Below are 13,428 nucleotides of genomic sequence, written 5' to 3'. Positions count from 1 at the left end.
AAACATTTGCAAACATCTAAGGATAATATTTGTAAGAAACTGGAAAAAATGTTGACACCATTTCATATCCATGGTCTGCAATAATGATTTTAATTCAATTTTGTCCCCATATCTTATGCCAACAAAGACTGATTTATAAAGCATGTTCCTCAACCCAGAACCAGATAATACTGAAGATAATTGTTATGCCTGGTTAGCGTTTAAAAGCAATTTCCTGAGGCACCACTTGTAAAAGTGAAAGAACATATAGTGGAATGAGTGCTGGTCAGCTGTATAGTAAAAGAAAAATAAGGAATTGTTGCATACAGCCTGTTTTCCAAAATTAGTTTAAGTAATAACCACAACATGCCTGATGACCCCACAGAACCTTTAATAGTGTGATTTTACTGTGTGGATTCACAAACTCTTTAAACTTTCTAGGCATATAGAAAAGCCAAATCAGTCATAGTCCAATTTCAAATGATTTATTTACAAATATGATCCGTGCTTTATCATCTAAAAGTGGAAGTTATTATTAAAATATAAAGCAGGATTTGGATCTCTTCTGGAAACCAAATGACATTTTCATTTTAAATAAGAAAAGAACCATTAGCTATATGAACATCTTATTAGATATAGGACAGTTTAAAACAATCCTGAAAACGGCAACATTGTTTTATATTTTCATTTAATAAAACCCATTAAATTATAAAGAAAAATTAAGTTTGAAGATTTAACATATAATTCAATTTTAAAATAGACTTATATATTTAAGGAATATCTGAACCTAAGAAAATTTTTAGCTTGTGCTAAACCAGTGATAGACATTTAATCTTGTCTTAGAAAAGTATTGTTAATTTGTGTTCACATTTTTTATGTTCTATAAACTAATCCCTGCCTTTAAAATGATGAGATTTGCTTCTTATGAATGTTGGCCAAGCCAAATGAGGGACTGAGCAAACCTTTGGCAAATTAAAACAAAGAACAACTAACTAATTTCGGCCATTGTTTGGGTTTTAAAAAATCCATTTCTTATTCATTTAGCTTTGACTTATTTACTTTTTAAAAATTTATCAACTTCAGTTATTTGGTTTGGCAATCAATGTACAGCTAGAAAAAAGTGGAAAACAATTTTAAAGATAAATCTAGATTTAAAAAAACCTAGATACTTGGTACAGAGGAGATCTTGTACTAGTAGGTGGGTTTTTCTAGCTTAAATAAAAAAGCAGAGAGATTTTTCTTATCTAAATCTTTATTAGAAGAAAAAACAAATAAAACAATAAGTAACCACAAATTTCATTAAATATTAAACATTTTAGTTATCAAAGATATTTAGACAGTATGTTCCTAATATTTCTGCACAGCAGAAGCACACTGATTATAGAGCTCAGATTGTCATGTGCTCATGAGTTCGTTTTTGGCATAAAATATCCAAAGTCACAGTTAAATATGATAATAGATAAACCGCTAGTAACTTACTGTCGATTCTCGAAGCTTTCACAAATTATCATTGTGTGATTGACATTCCCTTATGAATGTTTTATGGACTCTTTCTATGACACTGAGTAAGAGTTCATTTTCTTTAAAGTTAGTAGTACTAATAAAATTATTTAAAATTGAATTAAAAATTATGTTCTTGTTCATATTAGCACAATAAAAAGTAACATTATAAGTAAACTGATTATTTCATATCAAAAGTTAGAAAATGGGAATAACGTACATAGAACACTCATTGATGACAGTAACCATATAAAATGGAGCTATTCAGCACACGACATCTGTGAGCACCCTTTCTAGGAGTAAAGTTTCCCTTTGTAATTTCTTAAAGTTTCCCTTTCCAATCTGTGTAAAACACTGAGAAATGTAGTCTTATACTTATTGTATTTTCAAAGATCTATCATAGAAAAGATTACATTGTAAACTCACTTTAGTAAAAAAACAAACTCAACAAGTGTCCTTTCAGGTTTTTTTCTTGCGTGTAGTACACATTTATGAATGTCCACTAGGCGCAAGGGAAATTGCTTATGCTGCAAAATGTAGTCTATGTAGTGAGGATATCAAACATACTGAAATGACAAATGGTTTCCAACCAGTGAGCTAAGAGGAAAACAAATGCAAGAAGACTTGTTTTAATCACTAAACATTGCAGGATTTTTTTTTTTAACAACGTTTATAAACTTGCCCACAAAAGCTGGGTAATATTAAACAGCCAGTAAGGCACTTTGTCAGAGAGGATGAAGTAGTAAAGGCTGGATGATTGACAATTTGTTTAATAGGAAACAGTCTGTACTTAGAGCAAAATCTGGATGGGGTGCTCCTTTTACCGATTTACTGTCAAACAGGAGTGGGGAATACTTTAAAATATTCCGTTTCACTTTGTTTACCAATTTTCCCTGCAGAAATCTTTTAGTTGTAATTTAAAAAATATATTAGGAGCTATCAATTTAAATAACGTACCATTTTTCAATCTAATACTTAAAACAATAGTAACATATTTACTAGCATTCAAAACATCCAAGCCATTTTATTTAAAAATGAATTACAAAACAAAAGATCTTAGTATAAAAAATGTTCCTAACAATTCCCTTGCGACTTCTGATGGCTTCACATATTACAGTATAAGCTTTGGTATAAAACATGCAAATAAAAGCCAACAAGGTCGTGAATACAGTGTTCCATACACAAAGCACTTATGAACCGAGTGTAACACTGACACAGCAGATGAGGGAAAGGTACCACCGCTGCAGGATGACCAGAGTTTGTACTTCTACTGCTTCTTAGTTTGTGCATTTTGCTCGTTCAAAATCTTCAGCAGGTATTGACTCATGTAATAGGGTCTTTCAGCGGAACCATCGTTTCTTTCTAAATCTTCCACTAGGAGGAAGAATGGCACAGGGTAAATATCAAAGCAAAACTGTAAGAGAAGTAACATCGCCATCTGCTGCATACTTGCTTTACAGCAGTTCAAAATGTTATTTTAAAAAAACAGCATAGTTTGGCATCAACATTATTGTAAACATAACTATGAGAAAACGATCAGCCCTTGTTACTATGTCAATAAGATATTATCTCATTCAGTGTACCAGGTCTGATTCTGCCAATAGCACGTGCCCCTCAGCTGCATGATTGAGGAAATAAGTTTTATCTTCTTTCAGAGAGCAAACGTTAATTATACAAAAAACAAAAGATGTATGAGGAATTTCTAAATTCACCTTCAAATTCCTAAAAAGTATTATGTATTCAATTTGCCCTCTAAGTTATCATATTAGTTCAAAATTGCTTTTGTTTTTCTAGAAACAATTTAGGTAGTATAGTTTTTTTTTAAAAAGATTTGTAAATTTTCAGTATATTTCAAATCCTTGAACTGTAAAATTTGAGAAGTATTGCTGTTTTTTTCCACAGTTATTAATTTAATTTCTTTCTAAGAAAGTGGCTTTTCAATTTTTCTCAAAAACAACACTCATTTTTCTCTATATATTTCAATTACACACAAAACTAATTAATGAAAAATATTTTCCTAACTACAATTAAGCACATAATATAGTTAAAACTTCTATACTTAGAGATTTTTTAACTATTAAAAATTATGAAGAAATATTGAACCAAACAACATTCCTTTTCCTATGATTTTTTCCAAGGGTTATATTCTTAAAACAAAGTCAGGTTTAGAGTATATCTCCATATAGTTCAGTGAAAACTTTTACTGAGGAGAATTTTCTGGTCTAATCAGCAGATTTAATGTTAAGCATTCACTACATGGGCCCCATATCGTACCAGGAATCTAAAATACAGAAGTTATGATTGTTAGAATTCTCCAAATTAATCTCCTTTGTCTTTCTCAATTTTCTAAACTCCTAGAACAACCAAGAATATAATGAGAAAATGGGCAACTAATTTCACACATGTTGATTTATATTTTATTCAAGTGATTTTCCAACTTTTACGTGTATCAGAATCACTAGCGAACTTTATAATAATTGACGAGCTGTCCCACACCAATATGCTTATATCAGAATCTCTTAGGGTGGGGAGCACAGGTATCAACATGTATAACAAGTTCTCAGAGTGATTCTGATACATACACAAAAAATTAAAAATTGTTTTATTTCATCATTAGGAATTTTTCAACTACGCCTAAAAGGGGATTTATTCCTTATAATTTTTCAACGCTTAAGATAGAGGTAACTATTTTACTAGATTTTTGTTGTGAACCCTGTATTATTGAATAATAAAATAATAATAATATCTAGAAAGATAGGTTATCACTGTTCTCTCAATTTTACTTCAAGGAGCACGAAGAGTGAAGGAGGACTTGCTGAGGTATGAAGCCAATGACACTCTTGATTACAACAATCTCAAGAAAGTAAGCCAAGAGCAAGACGGTGGCCATATAAGAACCAATATTTTGAAAAATCTCCCCTATTCATTAGCTTCTTGCTATTAAGCTGCTATGAAGTAAGTCTAAATCTAGGTTCCCACATTTCAGGGTCATTAAATAAATTACTATTTATATTAATTTATAACACAATAATAAATTTCTGTCTTCTTGGATACATGGATCATATTCAGATCAAAATGTTAGATCAACATGTTCCTTTCTGTCAAGACATAAATAATCCTTATACACAAACTTAATGTAAAAGCCAAAAGGATACTATTGATTCAGTGCTCCTTTTGGGGTACATTTTTACACTGTTTGCCACGTCATACACACTTGCACACAGGAGATGGAGAGGCAAAGTACGTGAGTATCTGATTCACGCTTTGCTCCGCCATGTAGAAGTCTAAGGCATGGCTGCCAGAGCCTGGTTTGTTGCTCTGGCCAGCAAGGGTGGAATATGAAAGTAACTTTCCTCCTAAATCCTTCAGAAAGAGATTTCCTAACCCACAGTATGCCCCTTGTCAAGGTACCAGATGAGGTGCCTATGGAGGGCTAATATTTCCTTAGGGTAAAATCTGAAGTGTCTTATCCTTTCTCTTTCTTCACTGAAAGTTAAGCTAAAATTAAACCTTTTATAGAACAAAGCCACATCATCTCTTTAATCTAGAAAAACAGGCATGCTCATAACAGATATAATCACTCTTCTGAAACAGATCTATATCCATTTTCTATATGATGGGCATAGGAAAATAGGGATTTATCTCTATTTGGGTTACAGACAAATGGCATGAATTATGTGGCCATCTCAGTTCTGCTCAGAATATTTTCATGGTGGCTAGAGGTTCAAATTATTGCAAATGACATTCCAGAACTCAGATTCAGCTTCACCATAAATATAATTTCACTAAAACAGAAGGACATATGAAGGTTCCACAGTAATTTTTACCTAGTAATGCTGTCTATGGAACCTATATAACATTAATGTCTATATGTTTGTTATGGTCTCGAATCACTTACTGAAATATACTTCCTAGGGAACCATTAATACAAGCTTAATCACAGTTTAGAATGTTGTCCACTAGCTTGAACAGTATAAATATAACCGTAGCACCATATTTACAAATTTAGTACCATATGCTGGTTAACTATAAATCAATCTTTTTATGGCTAATTGATTACACATTTATAGTGCTTTCAAAAATTTCCTGAATATCCTTTACAAATATACATTTACAAAAAGAAAGTCTATCAAAGTGCTGCAATGGGAAACAGCATGCCAAGTTATAAAAGTTATGGAAACACTTTCAACTATAGACTTTAAAAAAATGTGTGACATTTACACCTTGCTCTTCTGCTGGGACCACAGTCTATAAAGTATCCTAGTTCACAGAGGCTACTGTCATCAATTGCCTGACACCTCAGATGGTACCAGGTTCTTGCTTTTTAGGAATAAGCACTGAAATTTCACATTACTTAAAAGCATCATTTTCAAATACAAATGACCTAATTTACAAAACTTCTACTGAAAAATGAGTGGCACTGTTTGGAGCTTTTCTACTCTTTCTGCTTCTGGGGAACTAGTTGCTTCTTGTTCAGAATTCCGTGCAGGGTAGGGGTTATGAAGTAGGGTTTTTCTGTAGATCCATCATTTCTTTCCAGATCTTCACCTGTATATGCAGCAGCCAAAGCAGGCAAAAGCAGCAAGCAGCAGCAGAACAATTATATGCATTTTTATAAATTGGAGAGTCGAACAGGGAAAAATCAGAGAAAGCAGTGTTAGAAAGTCAAATATAAGACAAATTAGTGCAGTTAAGTAGCCGATGCTGGTCAAAGTAAGAAGCTTCAACCTCTGCCAGGAAGCACTGAAACTTCCTAAATCCCACCCACTCCCAAAGAGGTTTATTTTGACAGTTTAAAGGTTAAGATCTTTTATGTCCTTTCAGAAGTGTTATCTTTAAATTCTTTGTTCATTTCGGAAAGGTAAATTGTCACATCCTCTGAGATGAAGCTGAATAAAAAGTGTGGTGTGATAAATGTAGAGAATAATTGAATTTCAGAGTTCAAATCTCTTTTAATGGTAAGTCACACCCTAATGTTACAGATGAAAAAACTGAGACCCAGGGATGTAAAATGATTTTCCTGAAATTGAAAGCTCTGGGGCCATTAGGATGAGGTGAGGACCCAGTCTCTTGACACCTACTTCAGTTCTCATCCTACTTAAATAAAGGTGTCCTGTCCTAAATCCTTGCAGTTTGCCTCAGATTACATTCAAAAGCTAATGCAGTATTTCCTGACTTCTGTAAGACATGACTTCATATTCCTGCTTTGCTTAGGCTAATAATAAAATGATCGATATTCACTGAGCACACTTTTGTTGGGTGGTTGGGGGAAAGCATTAGAAAGATGCTGAGAAGCAGGGAGAAGTTTGCATGGAATTAAATTTCCTGCAGATACATATAATTCACAGCTGATAATATCTCAATAAATATATAAATGCAACTTGATGCTATGTTTTGACTAGTATATTAAAATATATTATTTTACCCTTTATTTATTATGAAATAAAGGATATGAAATATTATATAAAACCAGATAGCATAACCACAGATTTATGGAATAAATCTAAGTTATTTTTCACAATACTCTCTTAGGAATAGATGGATTATTGGTTTATCAGATTTTTACATTAGACGTCACAGTGACTTTCCTCACATACAAAGTGAAAAGCTGAGGCGGGAAGATGATAGATGCTGAACATTTTTGTTCTTTTTTCCTTACTCATATTTCTAAATCATATATCACATATCATATATTATATGTTTATATCATTATTACTTTTGAGGAATTGATAGGAACTGTGGTATCAATCACATAGTAATGATAATCATCGACAACTATTGTTTTTTCCCATCCTGGGACCAGAATTCTCATTGCCTTGTAATGTTGAAAGGATGTTATGTGTCTATAAATGAAGTGTTTGCAAGTGGTTTGCATTTTTAAAAATACCAGTTTCCTGGCAGTCAAGATAATAGGTATAAAGAGGTATATATTTTAAAAAAGGTAAAGTTCCACACAATCATAATTTGGCTTAGAGTATCATTTAGGAAGAATATTTTCCAAAGTTAGATGTTGCCCATAGTAACAGCTGAAGAGGGAAGAGAAATACAATTTGGTTTCTCTTGTTCTTTATTATCAAAGACAAGAATATCCAAAATGAAACTATTCACATTCAACACACAATGTGTTGAATAAGGCTGAAATTATACCTGATTTTCAAGAAGTTGGCTATTAGTAATACAGATGAATGGAAAACATTTCTTAGTGCTCAAATATAAAATCCACTGTCAAAATTAAAATTTATAAGATTTGCCAAAGCTGCCAAAGACTGGAAACTGGTAGGTTCTAAGCATTTTCTGGGATACATTTTGAGAAAACTTTTCAGTTACAAGAATTGGGAAGATCCCAGTGGGCTCTTCCAGTTTCATTCCCATGATTAGCAGTTGAGATGAGAAGAGTGATCTCTGAACATCTGATTTCTCTGTGTCTTTTATGTCTTAGGCTACATTATTCCCATGCTCATTCTTCCATCTCATACCTGAACTGAAGTTTGTTCATGTGGTATTTTGTAGATGGCTTTTCCTGACAAATCACTAAGGTGCTAGGAAAAGATTAAACATTCCAGTTCCATTTGTAGCCAAAGGAAGAGCTAACTTGTACACAAAGTTCTCCTGATTGCTTTGTCCGGTTATTGAAAATTGATTTGCAAATGTTCAGAAAGAAAAAAAGAAAACAAACCATTTTCTAGAAAGTTTTTTCCTTCAATATATCTCCCTAAAGTTATTGTCTTTAGGGAGATATATATATCTCCTCTCCTGACCCCAGCATGCAGTTGGTGCCTGGTGCTGTGAATTGCACTAAAAAATAAACTGTTCATTTTATACAAGTGGATCACTCAGTGATGCCCTGTCATAGAATGTTTTCTCTGCTTCTCTTAAGAGCAATGCACCAGAGAAATAATATCTCAGAGGGTATTAGCTGTAGGGCTAACAAGTTCCGTTCTTTCACCTGTTGACCCTACTTTATCTAAGTTGAAGGTGAGGACAGAGCAAGCTCCTGATGGGCACAGGTTCTGCAGGGCTTTTAAGATGAGGTACTAATAGAAAACATATCCAGTTCTGCTTATGTGAGTTGCACATGCCACATAGAAGCACAGTGAAGAAGTCAGTGATGAAAGCTCTAATGAAGCACTTTAATGCTAAGCAACAGAGTTGATCTAGCCATTTCCTAGACACACCTCTCTATGAATCCTATCTATTTGTCATTGTGTTACTAGTGTGAATTGGCCCTATGTGCCTTTGAAATCATTGACAGCTTGGCTTTATCAGCAGCTATAAAGGCTCTCCTCAAAGAGTCCCCAAAGCCCAGCCTCAAAGCCCAGTTTTGTTTTCAGTTGTTAATAAAGCACAACAGAAGCCAATAATTATTGGAAATTTGAAAACATTAAGAGATTAAAAAATAGTTTCATGCTAATACCATGCCATGATGCCTGACTCTCCTGTGCTTTGCAAACTCCATTTCTCAGCTGTTAAGGCTTAAAAAGCATCCACTAGACAATGTCTCTTTCCAAATAAACACTGCTTTGCAGTTGCAGCCAGGTCATAGCAAATCCACAAGCCAGCTAAAAGACTGGGTATTAAGCTTTTCATCTTTCGGTTATCCACCAAAGGGGGAAAACATATATACTGAAAACTTACAGAAGCAGATGAAAATTGTTTCAATGCACATTGCATAGACGCTGAAGAATCCATGTGCAACTAGGTAAGATCCAATAATGACTGTCTGTAAATGAGTAGAGAAGAGAATGAAGATGCCATTAACTTGTCCAAAAGAATAATAATGCAGCTTTAAATAAAATCATGATAAGGAGGCTTTGAAATACTCTGTGTTAGAAAAGATTTCAATATAGAAACGTAAAAACTTCAATGATAATGTTCTTGAGCACCTTTGTACTGGGATTTAAACAAAATATACTAGATTACCTGCCAATTTTCTTATCACCATCCCCAATGCCAACCAAAAACATCCTAGATTTAGGATCCTGCGCACTGAGGCAGTAAAGTATAGGAGTTAAGAGCGCACACTGCCTGGGTTTAATCACAGCTCAGGCACTCACTCAACAAGTCATTTAACCTCTCTGTGCTTCCTGCATAAGATTGTTGGTGGAGAAGGGGAGAATGTAAGTAATGATGGTATTTATGACACATGGATTGAGTGCATTAATATACTGTAATAGATCCCACAGGGCCCCCCACCCCGGTCCTCTCCAGCTGCCACATCTATCCCCCAGTTGCTGGGAATGTCTGTAGGCTGCTGATGACTCACTAGGAATTGCTCTTGTAGGAAACTGCCACACCCAAGGTTATGCCATCATTCAGATGGCAACCCCTGGCCAATGGCTGCCTGATGCAGCACATGGAGGCCTAGGCCCTTTGTCAGAACTTCCTGTAATTATGTCTGAGGCTTCAGCTGTAATTGCAGCATGGGTCAGCTTCTTCTTTGTCCTGGGCCTGTCCTCCTCACTTCTTTTCAAGTGTATCTCAGGAGAAAACATCATAATAAGCCTTCTGCATGTAGTCCTCTGTTTCAGGGGTTGTTTCCAAGGAACTCAAGCTCTAAAGCAGAATGAGGCTTAGCACAAAGTAAGACCAATCATGTTAGCTATCATTAGTTCTCCTATTCCTTTTTGGTTTTTTATTTTGCCATCTCTCATGAATCAGAATCGGTATTACCCAGATGCTATGGGATGAATTGTGTCCCCTCAAAATTCATATGTTGGAACCTAATCCCCAAAGTGATGGCATCTGGAGGTGGGGACTTCAGGAGGTAATGAGGTCACAGGGATGGAGCCCTCATGAATGGGATTAGTGCCCTTATAAGAGAAGACAGGAGAGATGATATCTCTCTCTACCATGTTAGGATACAGCAAGAAGGTGTCCCTTTGCAAATTAGGAATAAAGCTCTCACCAGGAACTGAATCTGTGGGTACCTTGATCTTGGACTTTTCAGCCTTCAGAACTATGGGGAATAAATCCCTATTGTTTAAACCATCCAATCTATGGTATTTTTGTTGTAGCAGCCCAAACTTACTAAGACATCAGCTCTTACCAGCAAAGGTACCCAGTAGTAATTTAAAGATGTTGGTCCTTCTATAATCGTTGGGAGTCTTTCTGTGAAGAGCAGAAAGGCCAGGACACCTAGAGTGAAAAGGCAGAATGTGTATATTGTGCATTTGCAAAGGAATATAGCTTTTTGTAGTGAAGAAGTTTTCCTAAGCACATATTAAACTTACTACTACTAATGTTGCTACTACTACTACTACTATTGCTACTACTGCTACTTACCTATACACCCAGCAACTAGAATCTTCCCCAGGATTAGTACAAAGTCTGTCACTCTATCCATAACTGCAACTCTGAGAATCAGAAAAAAGAAAGTATAATTTTGTGTTTAAATTACATTTGTTACTAGAAATTTATGAGAGTAAATAATTCATGAGTTCATTTTGATGGGTCTTTGCTGAAATTTTATTTGGCCTTTGTTAAATGCAAGAAATGAAGTTAGAACCCAGGCATGAAGTTCTGACTCATTTATACTGGAGTAAAGAGAAGATGACATTGTAGGGCTGTCTGGTGCTATTGGTGGTGTCAGCATCTCCCTCTCTAATTCGAGGACTATAGACATCCTGAATCCTGAGGATGGCTGCATTGGTTCTCTGATTTTGTTCACTTAGACTCTGTCAATTTTGGGAGGGGGTGGAATAGTCAGAAACATGATGATAATGTTCATGTGGGGAATTTCTTGAGCATAGGGGATAATAAAAATGAGTAAGTACCAGTGGGTAGAAAGGCATAGGTGGATGGTGGGAGCAATAATTCTAAGACATACAAAGAAATTAATGGTGTGAAGGAGAAGATTTAAATCTATTAAAATAAAAGATAAGATTCATGTCTAATAAGACCACCAATATGTGAAGTATGGATGCTCAAGGTTCATCAAATCATCAACTGCAATGCTCAACCTGATTACTTACTTTAAAATATTTCTCATCAGCAGATTGAAAGCATCTCTTGCTGACCTGCAGAAGTTTTTGCCATATATTGCAATCTGAAGAAGACAGTTGATGTTATTCTGGAGTCAGTAACACAACTTAACAAGACCAACAGATAATCCAATGACAGAAACATGAATTAATTCTCTGTCACCCATACAGTTACTCTCCTTCCTCTTTCCAACATTTGGGTTCATGGGAGGCTTGGGAACTGTGTGTCCTCAACTCTGCACAACTCTCGGAGTCATTGACAATAAAGTATGTTTCAATTGCTATTTGCCCTTAACTCCATGGGGATTAGACAACTTCAAACAGAGGTAGGTCTTCTTCTCAAATCCAAGGACACAGCTTCTGTCTTTGAAGGGTTTTGGCTATAGTTTGTTGCTGAATGGGTTAAATGTTGTAGCATTCATGTTAAAAATTACTCTCAGGAAACACAATGCCTTCCAATACACTTGTTTTATTGATTAAAAGGCTCAATACAGTATTCTCATTGGAAGTGTATTAATGACTCTTTGAATGTCCATAACTGTTTGAATCACCCATGCAGACCCTATATCACTGATAATAAGCAAATGTTATAAAGTTGTAGTTGATAAATTTTAGAATAATATTTTTGGATCCCCTATTTAAAAAAAAATCTCTTTAGAAGCCTCCATATTCCCATAGGAAATAAGTAACAAATTCAGTTATGCATTATCAATTCCCACACATTTGAAAATAAGAATCATAAAAAGAAAGACCCTTCCTTAAAAATATGTAAATCCCAGAATTAAAAGAATATTTTCTTTTCACAGTGAAACATAAAGTAAGCTTTCCTCCCCCTAAACTATGTCAAAAAAAATCATTTTCAATCTAGCACATTTTTATACTTCTAAGGGAAATATTTTCTCTCTCCAAAAAGGTGTTGAAGTTAATAATGAAGTACAGTTAAGTTATTGTCTCAATTAGGGAAGTATAGCCCTGAATCATGCATTGGATTTACAAATCCTTATATCAACATGGTGATAAATTCAACTGCTTGATGTACAAGTGCTTTAGAGATGGAAATGTAGGCATGGGGTTTGGGTTTGCAAAGAAGTTTAGTAAACAAAAATAACCTACTTACCATAACATAGGCATTTCTGTTCAAAAACTTTACTGCTTTTTCCAAACACCAGAAACAGCATCTCAGGCAGCATTTTAGGAATTTAGAAATGTTGTTCTGGGCCTCTATGAGAAGGAGATATTTAAACCTATTAATAATTTGCAAACTATGAATAAAAAAATAGTAAAATTTTAAGTGGGCTTTAAAAATTTTTTAATTGCAATAAAATATACATAGGATTTACCATTTTAACCATTTTTAAGTGCACAATTAAGTAGCATTAATTACATTCACAATTTTGTGAAACTACCATTACTATCAATTTCCAAAACTTTTCATCATCTCATATAGTAACTCTGTACCCATTAAACAAAAATTCCTCATTCTCCCCTTCTCCCAGTCCCTGGTAACCTCTATCATACTTCTGTCTGTATGAATTTGCCTCTTCTAGATACTGCATAAAAGTGGAATCATACAATATTTGTCCTTTTGTGTCTTGCTTATTTCACTTAGCATTAAATTGTCAAGATTCATTATTACATTTATTTTTAGAGCTGAATAACATTTCCTTATGTGTATATGTCACATTTTGTTTACTCTTTTATCTGTTATTGGAAATTTCGGTTGTTTCTACCTTTGGCTATTGCAAATAATGCTGCTATGAACATTGGTGCGCAAGTATTTGAGTCCCTGCTTTCAATTCTTTTGAGTATATATGTAGAAGTGGAATTGCTGGATCATATGGAAATCATATTTTTAACTTTTAAAGGAATCACCATACTTTTTTCCACAGTGGCAATATGATTTTACATTCCCACCAGCAATACACAGGTGTTCCAATTTATCCTCACCCTACAAACATTTGTTATTTTT

At 34.4% G+C, this 13,428-nt stretch overlaps 1 protein-coding gene across 1 annotated transcript in view; it reads right to left on the bottom strand.

Annotated features, from left to right (window-relative positions):
• Positions 1 to 2,746: 2,746 nt before the first annotated feature.
• SLC44A5 (solute carrier family 44 member 5) overlaps positions 2,747 to 13,428 on the bottom strand; it is a 348,242-nt gene continuing 337,560 nt past the window's right edge. The window contains exons 17-22 of the mRNA XM_057695206.1: positions 12,577 to 12,680; positions 11,451 to 11,524; positions 10,762 to 10,832; positions 10,526 to 10,614; positions 9,115 to 9,199; positions 2,747 to 2,853 (exon numbers count right to left, since the gene is read on the bottom strand). Of these exons, the coding sequence (XP_057551189.1) occupies positions 2,747 to 2,853; positions 9,115 to 9,199; positions 10,526 to 10,614; positions 10,762 to 10,832; positions 11,451 to 11,524; positions 12,577 to 12,680 (530 nt within the window). The remainder of the gene's footprint in view (positions 2,854 to 9,114; positions 9,200 to 10,525; positions 10,615 to 10,761; positions 10,833 to 11,450; positions 11,525 to 12,576; positions 12,681 to 13,428) is intronic.

This window comes from Hippopotamus amphibius, chromosome 1 (genome assembly GCF_030028045.1).
Source record: "Hippopotamus amphibius kiboko isolate mHipAmp2 chromosome 1, mHipAmp2.hap2, whole genome shotgun sequence".
In the NCBI taxonomy this organism is placed as follows: domain Eukaryota; kingdom Metazoa; phylum Chordata; class Mammalia; order Artiodactyla; family Hippopotamidae; genus Hippopotamus; species Hippopotamus amphibius.
Note: the sequence above shows the minus strand (reverse complement) of the source record. Positions and strands in the feature narration are given on the sequence as shown.